We start from the raw sequence: 25,636 nt of genomic DNA on the forward strand, positions 1-25,636 counted from the left end.
CTGCACAACATCTTTCTTCCACTTAGACTAATTCTTTCTTTTCTTCGCTTCCGAGAGAAAGCAAGTTAAAGCTTCAAACCACATAGGGCTGCAGTTTTAGTGCTGCAGAATCCCCACTTACCACTTCTTCTCTTTCCTCAATTCTTCTCTATCTGATTTACTGTTTACTTAGGGACCATATGGGAAACACGTTGGGAAAGCATGCATCCGGGTTCGCGTTCAGAATAAATACTTTTTATGACTATTCCCATGACCTGCAGCAATAGACTAGATTAGTCACCCACAACTATGTATAATCATACAATCATTTAAATACATTTTCAAAACAGAATACGTTTTAAGATACAGATCAACTAAATATTCCTCTATAGGCTTTCTAACACCCATTTCCTACAACTGTACCATTTACACCTGAGAGAGAAAGCGTTATCTTTCAAGCGTGGAGTCAATATAAATATAAAAACATAAACACATGGTCCATGCGAAAGTGCAGCCTGCAGACTATTAGTGCTACCTGGTCTGCTCAGTCGTCTTAGCAAAAGAACTATTAAGAGCAGCAGGAAAAGAGTTGAAAAAGGATGCTGATGCTGAAGTAAAAGTGCCATCTATCAACACATGCCAAAAAAAAAAACCACCCCACCCCAAACAATTCTTTTTTATTCTCTGCCTGTTCCAGAAAGCCAAACTCCCTCTAATTTTAGGTTCATCCAAAAGCAGAATTGTAAAAGCTTTCCTTTGAACAAAGGATAGAATATTTCCCAAGCACAAAATATCATTTAATCCAAACCCAAATAACCAAAGGGTCAAATTCAACCTCACCCATTACACTTAGCAACAAAATTGAAAGGGAATTTTGAAAAAGTAATTTTGAATTGAAGCACTTCAAATCCTTTCAAGTTGAAACATTCTGAATTCTATTCATAATGTAAAAAATTTTTTATTCTCTGCCTGTTTCAGAAAACCAAACTTCCTCTAATTTTAGGTTCATCCTAAGTCAATGACACAAAACTAAACAAATTATTTCATTTAATGTTTCTAAATAATTTTTTGCCAGAAGAATGTCTAATGCATAAATTATAAAAGTAAAATTGATAACTGCATTTTTTTGCTATGTAAGTAATGAGACAGCCATGTCCTGTACTACTGCATCTTCTTCAGGACTTTTTTTTTTAATTTGTCATGAGCCTCCAGGTTGAAGAAAAATCTGATGTGTCCCTCTTGCTTTGGGAAATGGTTCTGGTAATCTTTTAAGCGGTGTTGCACATGTAAGTGCCAGGAGTGAAGAATGCCTGTAGCTCCCCCCCGCCTCCCCTCCCTACACTGTCCGCCCCGCAGAAGCCAGCAAGCTCATCTGCTGCAGGGTATTTGCAGAACGTCTCATCAGCTGAACTGACTGATTGCATCACGTTACAAGACTTAAACAGAACACATGGAAATCTTCCTTTTGTTAAAATCATACACAAAAGATGAAAAAAATTAGAGATTTCATATGGTGGCTTGGCTTTTTAGAGGTCTTTTTTACGAAATGGAGGTTGGGTGTTGTTTCTACAGGCGAATGTTGGAATACTGTTGTAACCCTCTAAAAAGGAACGGGGCTTTGTTTTCCTTCTTTTTAAGAAACGCTTTCCCCATATGTTTCAGAGATGGTGTGCACAGTACTGTAAAGTCTTTCCACCTCGCCACAACCTTGCAGCTCAGCAGAACACTCAAGCAAGCGCTCAGCCGTGAGCACCTGAGCGAGTCTCCTCCTCGTCAGCACAAAGGATGCTGAAGGAGGAGGGACCTGCCCTCCTTTCTGAAGCCAAGCACACGGTGACCAGCTTTCCTTTCAGGAGGCTGGCAAGCCCGTGGTGTGGACCACGCTGCACAGAAAGCCAAGCTGTTCCTGGAATAGTCAGTGATCAATCTCTGCCGGCCGCCCGCCTCCTTCGCCAGCTCCAGTTGAACTGGGAAAACGTGGTATCTGGAAAATTATTTAAAACTGCATATTTCCTTTCAATGGGTTTTCTTGTTGTTCTGCTTGTTTCGGGGGAAGAAGGCTGGAGCGGGAAGAGTCATTACATGGTGAAAAGCATAAAAACACATTTTCATGTGTGATTACTTATATTAATACATATCATTTTACATACATAGTACATCTACATATGGAACCCATTATTATTGAGGAAATGTTTTTTTAATGAGGAAGACTGAACAATACTTAAGAGAGAAAATGTTCAAACCAATGTTAATTTGCAGCAGAAGTAACAAAATATTTTAATAAAAAACAGTAAAAAGACTGTGCTGGTATCCAGGATCAGCCCAGTCCTATGTTTACACCTTGAGAACAGGATTCGACTTGCTTGGCTTTTCTAAGCTTTGCAAACTTCCTAAGCTGAAATTTAAACTCTGACTCTGTGGAAGACTTTTAAGAGTAAGACCAGTGCTTCAGCTCTACAGAGAAACAGAGGTAGCTCAGTATATTTCTGTTTTCCAGATCCATGGAAGCATTTTTACTCCCTCCACTTTTTTTACAGAGCCTGTGCCTGCTATCCCTCCCTTCCTAGCCCCAAAACTCATCCAAAACCAAATTTTTTTTTAAAAAAGGGATTTCGGTAATTCAATCACTTCTGTATAAATGTAGCTAATTATATTCTCAATTGCTGAGCACTGTTTCCTCTCCCTGAATTCTGGGGTTAATTAAGCTTTCCTTAAATGTTGCATATGAATTAAGAAGAAACAAACAACGAAAAACCCTCACTACTTTCAAATGAAAAAAATCTGGTGCTAAAAAGTCCTGGCAGCCTAAGCATTAGTACAATAGGACTGCTGGATTTTAAATGGTAAAAATAAAGTGACTAAAAGCTCTCCATTTTAAAAATAAGAGGCTCAAGAAAGACCGTTCACTGCAGAAGAGAGATACTTTCTTTCAGGAATCATCTCAAAACCAAGGATGAATTATTAGTATCGAATATAAACCTCAAAATAGACTCTCTCTGTTATCATAATGTAAATATTAATGCGTATTTGCTATTCCTGCCAAATGTTATCAGTGTTGTTCCGACTCGCAGGGAACAACCTGTTCTGTGCAGCTCTGACTGGGCTAGGAACTGGACTAGGTTTATCACTTTAACACCAGTATCGTTGTTTTGTTCACCTTGAGAAACCAGAGCATGAGCAATGATCAGATACTGCTCGGGTCCCCGCGCTGGCTCTTTAGGAAAAGCCTTAGGAGCTTCAGGACTGTGAGATCAGTGGAGCAGCTCCCGTGGTCTGGGGAGCTGTCATGGGCCGTGGCTCTCATCACCTATGCTAACTTGTCCTCTTTATTTACTTTAGTCAAGCACAAGTGGTTTTAAGCACTTTTTTGTAATAGGTTGAACTACTTTTCCTTCCTACTTTTGGTTTTATTTTTTTACAATGTAACTCCTAAGCTTCCTTGCTGTCTTTTCCAAGTCCCTCTTTTAATGGCAGGGTGTCAGAATGGCAGTGAAACCAGCACCAGCCACTCCATCCATACTGGCCTGATGCAACCTACTGGTAACATCCCACAGGAGCCAGGTACCCAAACAAATGCATGTCCTGGGAAAGACACCATTTGTAACAATTCCCTGTAAGTATTTTGAATGTAGTTCCTGATTTTGAATCTGCACAGTGCAAAAACAGTCCTACTTAGTACATGGCACGAAAAAACACAAATTATAATTCCTTCTGTTACTTAGGTGACACATAGATACTACCAAATGCAACCCCGAATGCCTTCTGAGTATTGTGTAACAACAGATTTCAAATTATAAATGTCACATAGGCATCATTTCAGGCTTTGAAATACGGTTCACTTGTTACCAAATATGATGTGTCAATTGATTTATCAAATTCACAAGAAAGAAGAAACCAATGAGACAATCCAAGCTATCTCCCAGCAAGTCCAGGACTGTTTCCAATGAAATGCAGATTGGCAGAAGAGAGATTTATTACCAGTTTCTTAATGCTATGTTTTACAGTTTAGCAAGCCTTCCTATCATGCTCCTCGTGGTACTTTTACCAAGCACGATAGGCTCACCTGGATTTCCACCACCTGCCTGACTTGGTGGGTCACTCACTGCCTGTACGCCTTTGATGCTGCCTCTCCTTAGCTGATTTCTACAGATGGAGCTATTTTTGGAAGAATTTATTGGCTGGCAATTATCTCATGGCAGCAAGGGGAAAAAAATAAGAGTTTGTTACTTCAAAATAAAACATGATAAAGTGGCAGATTTATTTTTAAAAGTCAGGCTGATCTTTAACATGCCTACAGTAGTAGCAATGAGGCCACACTGATTTGTACTCAATTTCACAACATCGACTAAAATGAGAGGGATTCATCTGGCCACTGTTCCTCACAAACACTTATAGCTATGTCTCATATCCGAAATCTGTAAAAAGTAATACTGAAAGAGCTGAAAACATTTACAATAACTTAGCTTGGGACTAAATGAAACAGAACATGCCTACTCATTGATCCTATTAAAATGCAAGGAGGTTTTTTGGTCATGGAAAAATCATTTTGCTGTATCAAAATCTAATTGCACAAAACAGCAGTGGGTAGTTCATGCAGCAGTTGGTTTCACAGAAGTAAACTGTTAGGAAACAACAGGCATGTTAAGTGACAGCAATAGAACATGGCCACAAAAATATATCTTAGCTTGAAAGTAAAAAAAAATAAAGCTTGATACATCTTCTGTTATTTCTGCTATCTAATTAATAATATACATTAAGTTATAAGACGTTTTAATCTTTAGGAATTAAAGAAATAATCCTTGGATTTAGCAAGCTTAAACATGTATATGATTTTAAGTGCATTAAATAATTCCATTGGTTGCAGGGAATTTTTTATGCACAAGAAAATCTTTGAAATGCTGTAGGGTAACACTCTAAACTTTGACTAGGCTAGAAATGAGAAAGTATTAATAGTCTGGTTTTGGTTGAAGTGATAAAAGTGATGAAATTCAGTTGAAGAGTTAAATTCAGATTTCAAACTCAGACTCTGAAACTCAGTCAGACCAATTTCTAATTCGCCGCTAAGAAAACAAATACCTTCCTTGGTGCAACACATATATGAAAATAATGAAAAATATATTCATGGTAGACAACAGTTGTTTTGGATTTGTAAGCACACGTTGCAGGCTATTTTTCAGTTCCTTGGTAAAGGGGACATCGATTAGCTCTGTGATATTTCTTTACACTTTCATGACAAAAAAAAACCCCTGAGCAGTACCACACTTGCATAGATTGAATGGAAAGACTTTAAAGAGCTAATGAGAGATTTTTTATGTTAATATTCATGATTAAATCCTACTTCTCTAGGCTTCATGTACAAATTAGACAGCTTGGAATAGAAATGTTATTTATGAAATCCGTTTCACATGCAGAAATGAAGGAAGCTGACTGCTGCAATACACATTTAGTCAACTGGAGCTCAGATAATGAAAACATGTTTGGTCTGAAATAGCTACAAAATGTAGTATATCTCCAGGATTACCTGGTTTTAAAATATCACGCCTGGCTAGTGACTCACTTTTGACTGCAAATTCATTGCATGAGTTAGGGGATGTTTGCTTCAGAGGAAGAGCTGGTAGACTCTCAACACAGCAAAGACAGATCTGCCTATAATTAAATGCTAAAGATAACACAAACATTTATAGTGCAATCTATATGGTAACTATCGTCATCCAAATACAAATTTCAGAAAATCCTACATCTTAGATAAATAATTAAATGTATGGTAAAAGCCCTACAACGCCTTCATAAATAAGAAAGGAGACACGCAGACATAGATATATACGCACATGTTTGTAACGGGTAACACAAGCAGGACATAAAACCCGAATGAACACACCATTACATTTCAGCAGGCCAAATGAATGTAATTGTAATACTAACTGAGTGATAATACTACCAACCAATTTTTAAAAAGTCTCTAACAAAAGTTGAAATCTTTTTTGATCATATGAGAGACACTTTTCGGCTCTATATATCATCCGGAGTAAACTGGCTGAATTGAAAGACAGAACACTGTCCCACAATCATGAAAGGGAAGGAACATACTTCTGCTCAGGACTGACATTTGTCAATACAGAATAGCCATTTTTTGCCATTGTTTGAAGTAAGGGAAGTAATTAAAGTATGCAAAACCATTTCAATACCATCGCCCTATTTCCTGCACATGTTAGTAACAAAATGCTCCCCCCCCCAAAGCTGTTCATTAACTCTCCCCAATAAACATTGTACTTCCATATCACACATTTGAGAGTGCTCCTAAACTGGGACACTGGGCAACAGCGCTGCTCTATGCAAAAACAGCCAAGTCCAGTCAGGAAACAGATTAATTTGAAAGCCCTAATTAATGACTGAACATTTACACAGCCAAGATTTATGAGTTACAAGGAAGTAAGTCCAAAACATAACACTCCCTCCTACATGCAAGCTCTCTTTTTAATGGTAAACAATTAGCCTAGGGTAAGATACTGTCTAAATTCTCAAGTTCATTTTCTTCCTCCAACTTCCAAGCATTGATAGAAGACAAATTTATTTCATGCTTCTTCCCCCCCCCATGCTCTTCCAGAAATGTTGTTATTGATAAACAAGGGTTAATGAAGACAAAATACAGATATTTTTGTTAAAAATAAATAAGCAAATGAGTATCAAAACATTTTTTTAACTCACAACTGCAAAAATAGTATATGAAAGAAGAGGAGGAAAGGAAAGAATAATTCCGGGATAGGTAAGTTTATGGAACTTATGTTCTGTATATACTTGAGGAAAATTATAAACAAGAAAAGGAAGGTCTTTATAAATACATATAGACACCCATGCATGCATTTTTAAAAATACATATAGTCACACTCTCTTAACATCCATAACGATCCCATTTTTTTGTCCTTGAATTTACTTTACTGAATTCACAAATACTTTTGCAACTTTATTAACCATAAATGCTAGAAATGAAGAATAAGTTTTCAGGTTTTAACATTTTGACTATATTCCACTTCTGAAGAGAACTGACATCTTATTATGATGAGTGCTTAGTATTTGAATATTAAAACAAGACTGCCAACTCTTCTTTGGAAGTCCTCAGGCCTTACACTAGAAAAGTCAAAAATCAAGGGAAGTTTTGTTCTCTCTTGTTTACACTAAATTACCGGACACATTTTCTTGCCTGCAAATTTTGTTTTGCTAACAAAGGAGTGCGGTTTGTTTCTTCCCCTGTTTTATATAACATGTAAATACACAAAAATGACCGCAGAAATGGCAAGATCCTATAAAGCAGTAACACATCTGATTATGAGAGCCTGTGATGAGCCTGCGTCCCTCCAGCCATACTGTACAGCCTCCCTGGCAAGGGGTCTCCTCCAGAATCCTCTCTCCAGGTACAGCCACAACTGTGACCTGTGGAGGTAACCAGACACGCAAGTGGCACGTGGCTTTTGGGCTGAGGTGTTCTCGCTTGCTTGTGGTGGTGTGGCAGTGCTGAACACCCAAGCCCCCATCATTGCCTGTCATGAGAAAAAATCCCCAACAACCTGTCCTCCTGGCTTCTTCTCTTCTGCCCTTCATTCCTGGCTGAACAACGAAAACCATGCCTTACAAGGCTGCCCAAGAGAGATTGAGCGGAAAGAGTTTTCCTGACGCTGACTCAGAAACACTTGGAAACACCCCCCCGCAGATACCCAGAGTCTAACCTAAGAGCTGGGTACATCCCTCGCCCCCATCGGTTTTTCATCAAATGAGAGCTCACTGGGAGCAATTCCGGAAAAAGACAAAGTTGGTTTATCCCAGTAAAAAACACAGTAAGACCAAAATATACAAGACAAAACAGAAGACAGATTGCTGCTCTCCCCCTCCTGTCCCTCCAAATGGTGTGTATCACTGTGCCATGTTAAGTATAATAGTAATAGCCCAGTTTTATCACAAATTTACTTTGTTTGCTAGAGTCTCAAACACCACAAAGCCAGTCTCTATAAGATGCTAATTACTCTGAAATCATAACTAACCCCCCTTGCTTCCCTAAATGAGAAAATAAACCATCAAAAGAATAAAAACCAAAGCAACTCTTTTAAACTGGGCAAAACGCTCTTGGTTCTCCTCCCCTGACAATGGGGATGTCAAGACCAATTAGCAATTGCAGTCATCTTGGGTTTTGCTCTGCTTTCTTCCACTGCAAGTGGTCAACCCCAACCCAATGGCTCACTTCTATACACGCAATGTCATGACAAATTACAGAAGACTAAGAACTGAAAGGGTTTTTTTCTACCTGACTATGCTTGACGTTTTCATTACCCAAAGACAGGAAACAAAAAGCTTGAGCTGAGAACCAGGTGATAGTTTGAAAAAGTTTAATTAAAAAGCAAAACAGTCCACGGAATTGCTTCTAACATCACTAACAATTTGCCTCAGAGTTATTATCGTGCTGTTTCCACCTGCCAATAATCATTTAATCCTTTTGCCAAAGGCAATCTAAAGCTTTATGTATTTCCACATGTATTTAAGGGAAACCATAAAAGATAGCTTGAAAATAACAAACTTCCAATTTTTGCTAGACAAAAATCTGAGCCTCAGTAGCGCATGCGCGCATCCGCTTCTCAGTAGTGCCAAGCAACACTACCTGACAGCTGCTGTTCCAGGCAATGGCTTAAATGCCGAGACCAAAGTTTTGTGCCAATACAAAATGTTTGTTAGGATTCAAACACAAAAGAGAAAGCCAGTGACAGATAGCTCCCTTTAGAGTGCCTTCTTCAATGGGATTGCAGCTCCCCTTCTCATGAACCGCCAGTGTCCAGGCACGCTGTGAAAACAGAAGTCTCATGGCAAGAACGAAAATTTCCCTGTTTGACAGCATAGGTTTGGCTGCAAATACACGAAAGCTTCCCTGTTGTCACATTCAGCACCAGTGACTATCTTAATTACCAGCAGCTTCTCAAACTGTTTCAGAATTACTGCTGAGCAGCTTAATTTCACCAAAAAGCCTCCGACTCCAACAATGACATTGCTAAAGTTTGTGGATAAAAAAAGAAAGCAGAACAAAAGCAGATATTTCAACTATTCTTTCCCCAAAAATCTCACTTAGAAAAATAAAATGATACCTAACCAAAACATCTTTGAAAGGAATACGGCAGAGTGCATTTTCAAACCCAAATAACTTAATGGGATGACATGCATGTAAGCTTGCAGCTCATACACATGTTTAGGGATGGGAAGTATTATAGGATGTTTAGATATTACTTCATTATTAGGTTCCAAATTTTCACAACAGAAACAATTACTTTGCTCATGACTGCCAAAGGCAAACTTCCTATTTTATATGTACACAAAGAAACCTGTATATGTTCAAACATTTTAATTCATACACACACACACACCTCTGCAATCTTTGCAGTTCAGTGAAGTGTAAACAGTTAGTGCTGTCATTAAAATACATGTTCTTCGTTCACAGCAACAATACTCAGGTAGATTAATAAGCTTTTATACCTGGGCTCTATTATTCCTCTGCCATTCATTAACATTTCTTCCACCTTGACAGCAATTTAACTGGCACAGTACCAGAAATACAAGTAGGTCAGCACAAGGTGTTCCCCTGTATGGTTTCATCTGCTATAAACATCCTGAGTTAGCCTTCAGGTACTACATTTAAATATTCCTAGTGCCAATTAAGATCATAATCAGAAGCATTTTGGATATCATTGTCCAAGTACTACCCTTATTTTCGGAGGGCTGCTTCAGTTAATGACGGAAAGGAAAATTTACTGCAGAAGCGGGGAGCCTTCTGCAGCTCTCCTGGCCAAGATGATGCCTGAGATTATGCCTCATTGCCACCTCCACGGGAATCCCTTTTGAAATCCTCGGCATATCCAAGAGGAAAAAGTATATACCCCTAAAGAAAGGTAAATTGAACACTGAAGTTTAATACTCAGACACTGTATACTATTAAAAGGCATAACAGGCACTTAAGCCAGTCATACACACTAATCTTAAAGGCATGAGAAATGGCAATGGATATGTAAGGACATTTACTTTTTTCCTCCTGTTTATGAAGAAAGTGGATCAGTGGTCTCACAAAAAATGAAAGAAAAAACTTCAGACATATCTTTTGCTAAGGTACTAAGATACATTTAGTATTTACAGCAACTTGTACACATTGAGGATCTGGCCCTGAAATCAGTGTGTACCAGTCAAGGGTAGAGAATTAATTGTCTATAAAGTGCAATGACTTTTTGGTGACTTATCTTTAATTTGTATGCCTTGTCTTATACTTTAGGACTAGAGTTGAGTCAAACTCAAAGCAAAAAGCTCAGTTCTAACCACATACCCCGTGACACATCATAACTTACAAGATCAAGCGCCAGCACTACAGGTTTAAATCAGAAAAACAGGTCAGTGTGAGGAAAAAGTGCTTAATTTTTTTTCTTTTCATTTTTTTAAACATAAAGGCAAATTCTACCACTCTGAACTAATACAAGCGTTAGTATTACATAAATGAAAATACTTCAAGAGGCAGAAATAAACCACCATTTTTAATTCCTTCCTGATCATTGCAAATGCAATTTTTACTATGAACATTATATACCCCCACTTGTGATCACTGGTCTACTGAAAGCGTGTGCTTTAAGACATTCAAGAATAATCCCTGCTGTCTGATTTCTCTTAAAAAAAAAAAAAAAAAAAAACAAGAAAAACATCTAAAACAAAGCCAGAAAAAAGAAACTAAGTGTATGTAATAGATTATTTGTACAATATTTTTATGTATAGATTTTATTGCATAGGACAAAGGAATTCTGAACTACTTAGTTTGGGGAAACGACGAAGTCCCAGTCAACAAAGGAAACCACGCCAGTTGGTTCTCATGAGTTGGTATAGGATCTCCTTGTCCAGCTCTCTGAGGGAGCTTGATCATAATAAGTATTTGATGAAGTTCAGAGTAGTTCTCACATCCAAGCAAACAACAAATGAAAATAGTATAACAAATATCAAGTATCTGCTTCCTAAGTTGCTGATTAGATACACTTTAAGCATATTCTCATAGCAATCTTATATTTTGGTAGGGAGACTAGCCCATCTCCTGTGTAATATGATTTTGACAATAATAGATGAGACTAAACAATCACAAAAGAAAGGGGGAAGTAAATATTTTCAGATGTGCCAGCTCCGGAGTTGGTATGGAGCATTTGTTGTGATGAATTGGTTAAATGGGCACAAAAAAGCAACTAAACAAGCTAAAGTTGTTCATAGGCAGCTGCAGGCTGAAAGCTTGCCCAGTTTCTGAAGATTGGAAAGATGAAAGGTAGTAGAAACTTTATTCATGTTCTGTATGTTTGTGTTTCCCTCAAAGAGAATTATGAAGAGTGTTAAGAGGAAAAAATGCATTCATACATTCTATATTGTCCACAATTCTGTTGACAGTCTGGACAGTTGGAAAAAGTCAAGAGCTTTAGGAGTTTTTTCTGTCTTTGATGTGTCCCAGAACTCTGACTTTCTGCATTTGCATCAATGTGACAAAATCTGTGCTCTTATTAAAACTTCTTCAAGGAAATTTTTGACAAAAATCCCTTCTTTTTATTTTTCTTTAAAAAAAAAAAAAAAAAAGAAGAATGAATTAAATTAAAAGTTGCTAGAAATAACTCACAGGCAAAAAATAAAACTAAAAGAAAACAATAGCAGTAGCCTAAAGAGACATATTTTTTCCTTCAGGAATGAATTCCCATCTGCTTTTAAAGAGCAACATGTTTTTCCATTGCTGGGAATTACAGCCAAAACCAGGACAATAAAGCAGCAAAGCCACAGGCAAGAGCGGAGGGCAAGTGAAGCTGGCTGACAGGGTGTCAGTCTAGGTCCCTCCTTTATAAGCCTGTGTTTCGGTGACAGCTCCACAGTCCCCCGCTGCGCTGGCAACACACTCCCCTCTGCCACCCTCAACAAAGGGGAGCTCCTGGTAACTCCGCCGCATGCCAGGTAGCGTGGAAATGGGAAGGCAAGGGCAGGGGAGGGGGGCAAACAGCATCTCCCGTGGCCTCGGCCAGTCTGCTGAAACTAAAGCTCCTGGGGAGTGAGCAGCCCCACCGGCAGAGGATCGCTCACTCCTGACACAAGCGATGCTTCCCATTGCAGGATTTTTCTCCAAACAGGCGTGCAACAAGAAACAACCCTCAAAAGGCACAGGGAGGACAAAAGCAAACACACGTGCTCGTTTACGGAACCTGGGTGGACGATGCCATTGAAATAGTTAATGGAGACACAGAAAGGAAGAAAAAAAACCTACTGAAATTAGCTGTAAGGTTCCTGCACCCTAACAGTTTCAGCATTTAGGGAATCAAAATATTCAGGTCTCTGGGCTATATAGAAGAAGACAATCTCAGGTTTGAGAAGCAGGCTAAATTTCATACCTCGACACTGCTTGGTGTTCGTTTGGGGGCTCATTCAAATTCCCTCTGGCATTTTCCCCAAGCTCCTTTGAGGATCAGTGTTCTTTGAGTTACTTAGGAAGCAGTTTTGACTGTACCCTCCTGAGCTGTTAATGAGTCTGACCTTTGTGGAAACGCTAATATCCCTTCAGACAGATGCATTAAATCTCCTCTGCTTGATTAAACTATTAGCAAATCATTATCTCCCTGAAGGATAAAATGTTCTTTCCCAGATGAGCCAGCGAAGCATAAATTTCAGTGCAAACACTCTCCTGTATTCCAAACCTTACTTTTTGCATAAACCTGCTAATTGCCAACCATGCTTTACATACTCAGATGGTGAATGCCTATAGTACTTTATCAGCCCACTTTGAGCAACAAAGCTCCCACCCCATCTCTGAAAACATGTGAGGGGAACCAGATCTTTCTCAAGTGACTGAAAAGGAGAGCAGGGAGAGGCGGCGTAATGCCACAAACTTGTGGTTGGGCACCGCCATGCCAATGAGTGATTGCCCTCATTCCTAATCTGCCCAAGCACATTTTGCACGTACGAGGTTCTTGCGAGACCAGCAGTAAGCAAAATCCCATGGGAAGTCCTGTGTAGTTAGTTATTTCCTTTCCGGTGATTCATCTCGTTTATCCCAAACACTGACATTCGGAAAACATTCCCAATGCCAGGTATTTCCTCACCTTCCAGCCACCTGTGCCAAACACATCCTCAGCACTGATAAATGTGTGTAGGAAGGTGGTGATCCCATATTACCCATACTGGATGAAGGCTGAGTCTCTTTTCCTCATCCACCCACACAAAAATGTTCACTTTTCAGTGAGTGATATAAATTAACAGATCCTATGCATCATTCCAAAAGAAACTTCAGAGGTTCATCTGAGGCCTTAATCTTACTGTGTTTCAATTTGATGGTGTTCCTCCCTTCAAGAACTGCATTTTACTGTGGTGCCGTATCCTGGTGGGGAGCTAAGCAGAACTCCTTCAGAAGGAAAGGCCATCCAGCAGAGCCAGGCCAGAGTCATTTCAGCCCCAGATGCTTTAAATACCAAAGTGCATTTCCAAATCACATACTTCTGATGACACATACACATTTTTTTGCTGAATATCTTGGAGGTTCAAAATTTTCTTTCATGGAAAACTAGATGTAAAGAAGATAATACATCCTAATTTGTTGGATGATCTTTTCCCCCCTCTCCTATATCTAAACCCTCTCTCACCTTCCCTTTAGATGTTCTTTACTAAAGAGACAAAATTTTCCCAATTTCTTAAAAGACTGTTTAGCCTACGATGGAATGCATCCTCACTTCTTTTGTAGTTGGTACCTCCTTCTATAAGAAAGAGAGGAGTTTGGGGAGGTCTTGGTTGTTTGGGGTTGTGTTTTTTTTATTAAAGTTTATAGTTTAAATATGTCAATAACTGGTAAACAAGAACATGCATGTTTTGGACTATGTGTTTTAAGAGTCAAATGCTTTAGTCTATTTGAGTTAGTGCGCTGCTGCAAAGATACTTTTTGGCATCAAATATGCTCTCATTTGAGCCAGAGCAAACCTTCATTGGCTTGTTTTTTCTCCTCTTCATTCTGTGTTCCCATTGAGAGTTATTGCAAAGTGAGAAAGATATTTTTTACATTAACTATTCTACTTCAACTAAGAGCTAGTGAAAGATTTACAGGTTCCCAGATTCCCATTTTACTATTGTGTCCTGTAAGCATGGAAACTGATAATACTATAGAAACAATGCCAGCCTTTGCTTTCACCATGACCTGCTTTCCACCAATTTAAAAGCAGTCAGTCCCATTAGCTTACTTCTATAAGTGCACTTGTCTTAAGAATATTGTCATCATAACCAGAATATTTAATTCTTTATTACTTCTAACCAAGTCTAAACTCAGAACAACTCAACACATGATTTCAGTTCCTGCTTAAAACCTCCCTCTCTGCTACTGCCTTCTAAACCGTAACAAAAACATGTTCTGAATTGGGGCTCAGACAATATAAGATGGTCCCTCATTCTACGGGGTTTATTTTCCTTTTTATCATCTACCTTCTGGAACAAAATATTTCAACACTGGGGACACACTGTCTTCAGCCCTTGCTCGTCCTTTTCGCAGAGCAAACTCCAATGGTTTGAAGACAGACACACCCCTTCCACTTAATTTGTAAAGGCAAATGATACAATCTCCCCCCCCCCAAGTCTAATAAAGACATCAGTCTTTGCATTTATAAAGGTAGGTGTCCTTCCTCTAGGCCAAGACATGTTCCAGGTACAATCTTTCTTCTTTTCTGTTTGAGATAATGTGTAATTTACAGGACATGCAATTTCCTAAGAGACAACGTGCACGTGATTTTGTTCTTACTTGCACTAGAAAGCGCATTGTGACTATTACAACCGCATTGAGACTATCCGTGTTTTCTATTCAACAGACAGTAGCCAATAATTATGGAAAACCTAATCTGAACTTCAAATTAAAAAAGTAGAGCACCAGAGTTTATGGAAGGCTCAACTTTCCTAAAGCAAGCTGGCTGTAACAGCATCATGAAAGCATGCAAATGAGAACCAAAGAACTCGCACCACTTGCACTCTAAAACTTTGCTTTTAAATACTCCTGTGGTTGGATCTTTAATTAACCATACTTTTTAGAAAGCACAGTGAGAAATCAAAGAGATCAAACTTCTCAGCATGAAGTATAACAGTGAAAATGCTTTAGGAAAAAAGTTATGACGAAACTGAACTGCAAATGAAGACATCCCAATATACAAAACCATTAAAAGAAAATCATCAGTTATATATAAGTTGGATCTCCTGCAATTTTGCCCAAAATAAAATGCAAGAACACTAGAATAAACCTCATAAAAGTTTTGATGTGGCATAACGCTTGTTGTTTCAACCATTTTTATTACTTTCAAGGATGAGAGATTTCGCTTCCTTACTAATGCCACAGCATCCAGAGGTGCCGGCCAGGCCAGCGGTACAGGACAGCAGAGCACAGCCTCCTGCTGAACCATGCATCAGCAGAGATGCAGCCAAAACAAGTTGCCTTAGAGGGAGGAAGGAATGATCCTTGGTGTCAACATCAGCTCTGAGGCCAAATCTTGCTATTCAGAAACTTTGAAAAACAATTTCTTACTTTCCTGATTTACAGATACTGAAGTGTCTCTGAAGAAGAGCCTCAAGCACTGCTGCAGAGCACTACTTCAGAAGGGCCTGGAAACGAAGACTGAACTCAAACCCAAAACTTTCTAGAAAGCTGAGGCTTTGTTTGACCGATACAATTAGCATAATAAAAGCTAACTGTACTGACACTGCTCCTGTAATGCTCTTTTTTCTATAATTATATTAAACTTCACTTACACATGAGAGAAGGAAATTGTAATTCACCCTCATAAATTATCTTCCATCGTCTCTCACATGAAACAGTGGGAAGTAATCACCCTATTTTGCTATCTTGATATATCTTTAAAGGTACTCATTAAGAGAAACGTACATCCAGCAGGTGAATAGAGATAACTGGTCATAAGTGATGACAGGCAAAAATACACAAGTATCTGATCTGAAAAAAGGCCAAGTTGGAAGCCAGATGCATACTGAACTCTCCACTTTACTTGCTGTTTATTCAGCTCATGTCAGGATGATTCAACGCATCTTTACACGCAGCTCCCTATTCATACAGCATCTTCTAGTCACAAAACCAAGCATTTTCCATTTCTTTTTCTAAACAAAGGGTAGAACAGTGGAATGGGAACTTGCCATTCAACAGCGGAAACTATTTGTAAAGCTGGGAAGCTGGAGACACTAAGAAGAAAAGGCTTTAATGAAACTGGCCACTGTGCGTGCCAACTGTCAGGACTTTTTATATATTCTTCCAAGGAACACTGACTGAGGGTTTTTCTGTATTTACTCTTTACATCCCAGTTATTACAATTCTTTGAATGATGCAAAAGAACAAAATTCATGAGAAATGCCGTATTAGAAACAGGCAGGCTTTTTTTCCCCTGCAACTAGTCCGTAGCTGCACTCAATGACCCATTAACTTATTTTTGGTTCTGTACAAAACCAGCACCAAGACATTTGCGACTCATTATCAGCTAAGCACAGGAATTCACCACTAGAGCCTCAGCTGATCCAGATCCAAAGGAAATCCCCATATGCTTGGAATTTCTGAAATACAGGCATTACAGTTGTTGCCTGGTAAGAAGACAGTTTCCATACACAACAGGGGATATGTTTATATTTATGTTTTTGGAGACTTGTAACTCAGCCAGAGGCAGATAAATTTTCCCAGGGCAACAAGAGTCACATCACTGACATCCGGGCAAAGACATAGTGCTGTTTCAAGTCACTACTCCAAAGCGTGGAGGCAAGCAGAGCTGCGACAGTTTTCCAGACCAACATTTAAGCCTGCAAACCTTTTCATTATTGCCTTTTTTTCATTACGAGATCCCACATTCTGCAGCAAAAAGATGTGCTACACAAAGCAGCTTCCATTCATTCATTCCCGGAGTACAGTTTGTCCTCTGCTGCGGAGGAGGAAAGCTCTTGAGGGTTTGACTTTGGTGTCTGCCGTGACACAGCTTCCCAGAACGAGCCTGGAGGCCAGCCCAGACACTGCCGCGGCGTATGGCAAGGTCTGACCCCATCCCTTGGACTTGGAGCACTCACCGCAGTGCCCCCACCAGCCAGAGGCAATGCAGCATTTTACAACATACCAGGATTTAAGTGATAGCGAAATGAGTAAAGTTTTGCCTGGGAGCATATCCAATAACCAGTCAGTTGAGAAGGTCCTTCAGCATTTTAGGAACCATACAAATCCTCCACAGTCAGCCTCTCATTAGGACCAAGACAAAAGTTTAGCTTATTTCTCTGTAAAACAGAGAACTGTTTATTTCTCCATAAAACAGAGAAATTCTCCTTGTAAACAGCACACAGAAAGATGAGGGAGCCGAGGCAAGCTCATCACATTTTCCACTCTGCTATGGAAAAAGTAGAAGGTGACTACGTAATTAAAGATGGTGTGATAATGCATATGCTAGGACTGGCTACAGTAAGGTGGAAATTTTAATTCTGGTATTTTATACCTTTTAAGAGCTCGAGTTGGCAACCTTAATAACATTCTTTGAATTTTTGAAGTAATATAATTACTTTCAATTAATCAAAATGAGGAAAGAATGAAATATCATTTCACGAGATACCAACATGAATAATATTCAGGGAGCAGAGCGATGACCACTAACGTACCAATGGATATTATAACTGCCAGGCAGCAACACCTGAGACATTTTCTCTCTTCTACCCAGGACAGGAAATAATTGTCTGACGTCCACAGTCAGAAGCTGACCAACTAATAGCAATGAACAACAAGAAATGCTGCTGTGAGGTCTTGATTATATGGAATAGGAAAATAAGAGCTTCAAGGTGACCAGTGACTCCCTTGCCATTCCCCTACACTTTCTCATAACTCTGTCTCTCCTCCCTCCATCTGAGGCTCTCAGTCACAATCCTAAATGCAAAAGATCCCTGGGGACGTGAGGAGGCCCAGTTGAAGTGTCTGGGCAGTCTGGGGGCACTTGTCCCCACCTCCTGGTAGCACATCCATCATGAAGCCACCCCTGATCATACTAAGGCTTACCCTGGAAAAGGCCCTTCCCCTGGCAACAATCCTCTTGGAAATTTTCATCTCCAAGAGATCTTCATCTCTCTTGGAGATCTTCATCTCCTAGACCCAGATTGTATTCTGTTTTCTGAGGGGAAACACGGAAATCTCTCAAACATTCCCTTTCATAATTCCCCACCATGACTTTGAGAAGACTCAAAGATGATATCTGGATGATACTTGATTTCAGTTTTGTGGACCAACTCCATGGCCATTATCATTCAGAAAGTTTTACCTCTGCTCCGGAGTACTTTTCTGTGTGTTGAATGAGCTCCGCTAGGCAGACTTCATCGCTGACTGGCATGGACTGAAAATGAAGTTTGAAGATCTCCCCACGAGTGGCTGCATCTGGCAGTGGCACGTAGATAATTCTGTCTATTCGTCCTGGTCTCAGCAAGGCCTGCAATGAAAGCATCACCGGAAAAGTTATAGCACATGGCACATCACATCAACTCAATTAACTACCTCAATTCCGCCATATAACCAGCAATTTCAGCAAAAGCAAGAAGCTGCACAGGAAAAATCAAGCTATGTGCAAGAGGGGCTATTCTCCTATGTTAGAATGGATCAGTCGCTGAAAAGACAGTAAGGTTACTCAGCTTGTGAAATACCAGTTTGTGGAAAAAAGGAATCACAAAGGAACCATTCTCACTTTCCTAAAATAATAATTTTAGGCTTGTTGCAAGGTGTGCTGGAATGTTAGGACTTGGCAGAAGGACAGATGGCAATGGACACAACCCAAGTTCAGATCTTCAATCAAGACAAGTGGAGAAAAAAAGTTTTTTGAAGTGAAGCTTACACTCTGGATTCATGTTGCTTTACCCCAAATTATTAGAGCTGCACGTGCTTACAGAAGAGCAGATTATTCCAACAGGTTTTTTTTATGAAAAATAAGGTAACAATAGACAGAAGCCAGTGATGCTCAGCTTCAAAAGGGGAGAGAAAAACACAGACTTGCAAAAGCGCTATAGTTAATACATTTTAGCGTCAGCTTTGAGCTGTTGGAAAAACCCTTGTCTTTCCTTCTCTTGTGCCACAAGACAACTGGAAATTCAACAGATGAATACAGTTCCAAGCTAAGGCCCCCAGGTTTGCAGTTTCATGCACGTATATTGACCTTGCACTTTGGTTTCCCAGGGTTACTCAGATTAAATACACACTGGGGAGGTGGGAGGGTGAGAGAGCAAACTCTGGGCAGCAGCAACAGGCAACTTAAGAGGGGACAACGGCCACACAGGGCAGCGTGGAGGGTTTCAAGTGGACGGGAGGAAAAAAATCTCTGGAAGAGAAGCACAGCCTCGGGGCAGGTCATCGGGGAGGCTGCGGAAACTCTGTCCTCGGGGGTTTTGCGGCTCGGCCAGACGAAGCCAAGCCCTCCCCAGTCCGGCGCTGGCGACAGTCCCGCCCTGTGCCGGAGGGGACTGCAGGGCCTCTGGAAGCCCCCTCCAACCAGCCATTCTGTGGCTCTGTGCTTTCTGGACGGGGTCAAAAAGTAACCATTATCTATATATAAAACAATTCTATCCAATACACAGCAGAAGCCAAGCTCTTAAATTTATGAGAAGAGAGGAAGCTCATTTCCCTGTATTTCTAAAAATCTCTGAGATTTTTGAAAACCATCTACAGTAAAAAAGTAAAAACTCTCCCAGCTTTTCTTACTTGACGTTTGGAAAAAAACAAAAACCCTGTGCATAGCGAATGCACATAAATAGTATTTAAACTATTTTTTAAAAACTGAACAATGTTTATAAGATTCAGCATGTAACCTAAATTGTTTTTATGTTATGGTTCTCCCTTGGGCCGAGTAGTTTGAGTTCCAGATGACTAGAGATATTGCATGGCTGTCCTGGGCTGTCAGCCAATAAGTCTTTTCCCAGCCTGATCATGTCAGTGAAAGTCATGCTGAAAAAATAGTAGGAAAGAGCTTTCCTTCCTGCACAGCATTGATCAAGTTAACACCCTTCCTTGAGTTTCTTTAAAAAGACTGTTGTGGTGCTTCAGAGTGGAAAAATGTATCCTGAATGTTAAGGGATGTCTTGTTATTTTTAAAACAGAAGATAAAAACGCTCAGCAGAAAGTGTATGGCACTACAGTGTGTTGCACTGAGCTATGTAAGGAAGGCTGTACTGGGAAGACTAAAGGTCTGGTACCCTGACCCTGGCAGTGCCAAACACTGGATCCCTATGAAAGAGAGCAAGAACCAAGTCATACACTGATATTTCCTCAGCAGACTGTGCTACTCTCTACAGAACTCCTGATATATTCACCAAAGAACTCAACTCACTGATGACAACTCAACCAGTGTGTAATTCAGGGTCTAAATCACGTGTGTACCAGGATATTGCCATTTTTTGCCAACACACTTGAAAGAGAAATTTGCATGTTTCAAGACTAGGCTTGGAGGGGGAGGAATTACACTGCAATTGTGTTCTGTATGCTCTTAAGGAAATGCCCATAGCTAATTCTATTATTTAGAAGAAACAAGAAACATTCACATGAGTATGGTGGTGTGCCTCTCTTAAATCAAGGCAGGTTTAATCAGGACGCCTAGATAATTAGAACGTTTCCTAGAGCCAGCTTAGCTTCACACTAATGAATGACCATGGCTGTTGTGCAAATGGGACAGGAAAAATGCTTGATGCCAATCGGCTGGGAGCAAGTGCTCCCCTGCATTGCATGGGCTTTCAGCTCCGAGATAGTCTTTTAACACAACGGAGCACCCACGCTTGCAAAGCACAACTGCAGATGTAAAATGGTGAATACTTTTTTTTTGCTCAGTTTCTAAAAATTGTATTTCCTCCAGTTTGTCCCAAATGCTTTGCATTTTATATATAGTCATAGTTGGAGGCCCCAGTTTTAAACACGCTATCATTACTTTTTGCTACAATCAGGCCAAGGGACCTTATCCAAGACGGCCAGATGTGCTGGGAACTGTACAAAAAAAGCACAAGTCAGTCTCTGCAGAGCTTGCTGCTTAAATAGACAGAGAAAAAAAGGAGAGGAGAGAAAATACTCTGCAACCTCACTTGAGAGAAGAGTCAAATTCCCTCCAGCCCCTGGAGAGAAGAGCAGATTAAACCGAGAGCTGGTCTCCACTAGCCCTCCCAACAGTCCAGATGGACAGGAAACATGGTGATCCTGGGCACAGCCTGACAGCTCCTCACTCTGCTGTCACCACCCTTGTCTCTTTGGCAAGTTGCCCCCTCCACACTCCTGGGAAACTAAAAGTGGAGGGAGAGAGAAAGGAAGGGGCCTGCCTTGACCCATCCTGCAGTGCTGGAGGGCAAATCCCCAGTGAGAAGCTGCAGGTGGGCTCCAGAATGCTCTGTTGCTCACTGGTCTGAAAGCAACTAGGGAACAACACCAAGTGGAGGCCTTTGCAGGACACCATGTCGCCCCTCAGGCTTTTGTTCTCAGCATACTTCTCATGGAGATGCTTCTCCTTTTTGGCCAAAATAATTCAGGATTCAGATCTGAGCTGCACGTAGAGGTCAGCAATAAGGGAACAAGATATCCCTCTTCATGTTTTTGCACACTGAAGTGTCCTCTGGAGGAAAATGAGCTCTTTCTGAGCTCTTTTCTTCCTTAGAGAAGCCTACTGTGGCATTTGGTGTGGACACCTGCAGCAGCAGTGTCAGCTTGAACACCAAGATCCAGGTCATGCCTACTTCTGCTGCTGGCAGCAGTGTTGAGTTTGATGGATACTGGCATCACCTTTTTCCTCAACGCCACTTTTCTAACAGACCTAGAAGCTATTTCTCTTCTCAGTGGGGTGTTGCGTGATGCAGGCTTCCCCACGGGAAGGGTTTTAGAGGTAGTTGCTCCAAGCACACCATGACTTTCACAGACTGTTCCAGAAGATGGAGCTTCAGTATTGCAATCTGCACTTTGAAAATTGCCAGGAGAGCAATATGGACACCCAGGTCACCTCCAGACCAGCCCCGCTGCCCACAGGCTGCATTGGGATCCAGCGCTGACCCGCTGGCAAGGAGGTGAAGCTGCCTGAGATTGATCCTCGCTGCTGAGCTGGAGGAGGAAGAATTCAGCAGGAGAAGGTGGAGGAGAAGGAATTCAGCAGGAGAAGGCGGTGGCTTGGCTGTGCAGGCGGAGAGGCAGGTGGGGGAAGGTGAGGAGTCGCAGCAGGGCTGCAGGTTCAGGCAGATATGAGCTGCCGGGAGTACAAAATTAACCGCTCCCGGCTGGGAGATGCAGAACTGATTTGAGGCTAGGAGCACACAGAAGGTGGGAAGTTGATGGGGCCAAAATTAATTGATGTGTGCGCAGAGCTACATAATTCACTGATGGTGAGATGTGAGGGTTGCATAATTTATGCAGGCCAGGAAGGGCACAAAATTAAGTAATTGGGGTTTTGGTAGAAACCAGAATCCTTCATACCATTAAGCAATTCTTTTGCAAGTTTATGTAATTTTTTTTTGTTTGTTACCACAACAGTTATGAAAGGGGCCCAAGTGCACATGCACTGAAAGGTTACTAGTGGCACACAGATACAATATTCTTCAGGGGAGCACTAGGAAAGCGGGATAACCGTCATGTAATACATAATATCATGAATAGCAAAAAAACCCGTTTTAATTAAGAAAGTGCTCCCCTTCAAAAAGAAATGCTTTAATTCTTTGGCCATTGCAAAAGAGTATTACCTTCAACATATATCACTGGAAAAGATAGATAGTTCAAAAATGTGTATTTTGTGTGCAATTACGAAGACAATTATTTCAGGAAAGAAAGCTTAAATAGGTGAAGCCAGGAAAGTATTTGTGGTTCCTGTTAAGAATGGATTAGAATTAACCTTAGGGGTTTGCTAATTTTCCTCCTCCCCCTTCCCTTTTTTTTTAAAGCATCCAACTTCAGTTAGCATTTTCAAAGGATATTTGGCCATTTCAAGAGCTACATTGAAAACAATGCAGAATTGTAACACTGACAGAAGCCTACCCAGCTGATGAGCTTTCTGTGGGATAGATAAAATAGCTTTCCTACTGAACATACTTCAACAGCCATGCCTAACTCATCCAAATCATTCTTAATCAGATTTTATAATAAAAGGGCATATATAAATGGTACCAGAGAGCAACCTGACACTAGAAAAAATATTAATTCCAGAAATGTGGGAAACTTGGACAAAATTTTCATTAGCAAAATTTAACTTGCATAGCAAAACATACACTGCAAAGTAAATGGCAAATTGAGATGTGTAAGACAGAGCAAGTAGGTTCAGCAGGTAACAAAGTTCATCTGGAGAATCAGTGTCACTGCATGTTCTCTGCTGCAATCAATCTCCACAAGTAGGAACAGATTTTTATACTAAATTTAAGACATTTCTTTTAAAGTAAAAACATTTCTTGTAATGCAGAACCTAAAAAATGCAACTAAAAGTTTAATCCTGCCTTTGGAGTCCATTGGGATTAGACCACAGATGAAAACGAGAGGACTGGAAATAACAGAACAATCTGTTTCCTTTGTAACTAAATCCTTCCAACTTAAATTAACAATTGCTATTTATGAACCCTGGTTGTGGTTCCTACTTACACAGACTCCTGAATATGAGAGGTACTCTCTATCTTGCAATCTGATTTGGTAATGCAAATTATTTTACTTTCATCATTACACTATTTGAACATATTTAAGGATTTTAAAGTCAGTCATATTCTTCCTGTAGTCCGTCCAAGCAATAACTGTTTGTGAGATCCTTTCAGTGTTTTTGCCCACACGTCAGGACAGATGTGTTGCAAGCGTGGAAAGTATTAAGGTCAAAGATAGGCTGAGGAAGTGAATTTGTTAATGATGAAAGGGCCTTCTTGTGCCGTCACATTTATCTACTGCAGGAGTGAAGTCAGCTCCCATAAAGGTGCTTCTCCTACGCTTTCGAGGCTCACCTCAGTGCCTGATACTTTCGTTCTCACTCTGTGCCAGAGCAGGTCACGCTCCCAGCCCAACAGACCAGGAAGCACTTGGATCTGTGAAAGTTTCAAGTACTGGAAGCTCATCCGTCCTGTTTGCTAGACAGGCTACTGGAAGCTTTTTGCAAGCATGGATTAATTACTAAAATTAGAAGGTGCTGAGGGAAGAAGACATATTAGAGCTTCACTATAAGGACTTAAAAACCACAGTCCAGTAGAGACCTCAATTATACTTTTCCACAAGGATTTTATTCCCTCTTCATCTGGCACAAGCTGCTTCAGGAGGCAACCTCGAATTCCTCTGTTTCAGGTGACACGCTTATTTGCTGTGTCACAAGGCTGGAGTCTTGTCATTACAGGCTCCTGAGTCAAGCGATACTGCTTTTTTCTTGCCAAGAGCCCCTTTCCCCACACTATTCCTCCTTCCCACCTTCCTCCTTCTGTGCCAACGTCTGTCACCACCATCAGCACACGCCAACATCTCTAACCAGTTCCCCTCTTTGATGACTTGTTTGCTGGTCACCACCCTTGTACTTCTCCCAAGATTTGTGCAGATTACTCTCTGTTGTCATTACACAACATCCACGATTCCTCTCGGGGTGGAGCAGTTTGCTTCTTTTACCTACAGGATTTCCACTACTGCAAAAACTGCACTTGCAAACAGAATTTTATTAGATATTACTGGAAACCAGCTCCAAGTAAATGTTGCAGTCTCCTATTATTGGTCCCTATGTAAAGACTTCACCTTCCACACAGATATCTAAAAATCAGGCTGTACAACCCTCCATCATGTCAGTCTTGCTCAAGACCTGGAGCATTGTGCAAGTTGACAAGAAAAGACATGATAGGTTTGACAGCAGGTGTTCAGGAAGAATGCGCACTATCAAGTGGCAGTGAGCACAGCGGGAACATTTTACTTAGGCATTAACCCAAAGTGCTAATTAAAGGCAGAGAACAAACACGTGGTTTGATACGCCGACAAACAGTAAACCAACTTGAACAGGGAAACAGTTTATATCATCTGAGTCCAAACCAAGATGAAGCGATAACGGAGAGTTAACCATCTGAAAAATAAGAATGCAATCCGTCCTTCACTGCTAAGCAGTCAAATGCCCCTGCTTGCGTAGGATTCATCTATTTGCTTTAATTATACTCCAGGTCTCCTACCATTAGTTAATCCTTTTCCTTCAACCACTGATTTTTACCCATTTCTAGTTTTTCTCATCAACAGAGGGAAACTTTTCCATATAATTCAATCTATCTTCTAGAACTGCTCTCTTTGCTGACTACCAATAGGAACTAACACCTCCAGCTATCACTACAGATCGGTCTCTTAGTTATTACAGCAAAACACAGTTTACCCTACAGTTTCAGTATTCAGAAAAATAACAAATTTATCTTTCCTTATAAAATCAAACCTGGTGATAGAACTGCCTTGAATCGTTGGAAACCATTGGCATCACTTGCTTGAACTACATACCCTGCTTCTGCACGTTTCACAGCAAATCAGTCATTTCCACTATCAGTGGTGATTTTCAACAGATATGAGCGTTACCCAAATAACTAAGTTATAAACAGGCAGCACTAAAGTGCTTCAGGAAAACAATAATGTCCAGAGTTGATGTGAAAGTATATCAAGCCGCCACAT

General features: G+C 40.4%; 1 protein-coding gene across 2 annotated transcripts in view; it reads right to left on the minus strand.

The window, feature by feature from the left end:
* The window catches only part of SPATA5 (spermatogenesis associated 5), a 205,890-nt gene that overhangs the window by 21,378 nt on the left and 158,876 nt on the right, over positions 1–25,636 (minus strand). For both annotated transcript variants that reach the window (XM_014949867.1, XM_014949866.1), the window contains exon 15: positions 18,309–18,473. In XM_014949867.1, the coding sequence (XP_014805353.1) occupies positions 18,309–18,473 (165 nt within the window). The remainder of the gene's footprint in view (positions 1–18,308; positions 18,474–25,636) is intronic.

The sequence above is a fragment of the Calidris pugnax genome, unplaced genomic scaffold (genome assembly GCF_001431845.1).
Source record: "Calidris pugnax isolate Ruff unplaced genomic scaffold, ASM143184v1 scaffold42, whole genome shotgun sequence".
Taxonomy (NCBI): Eukaryota; Metazoa; Chordata; class Aves; order Charadriiformes; family Scolopacidae; genus Calidris; species Calidris pugnax.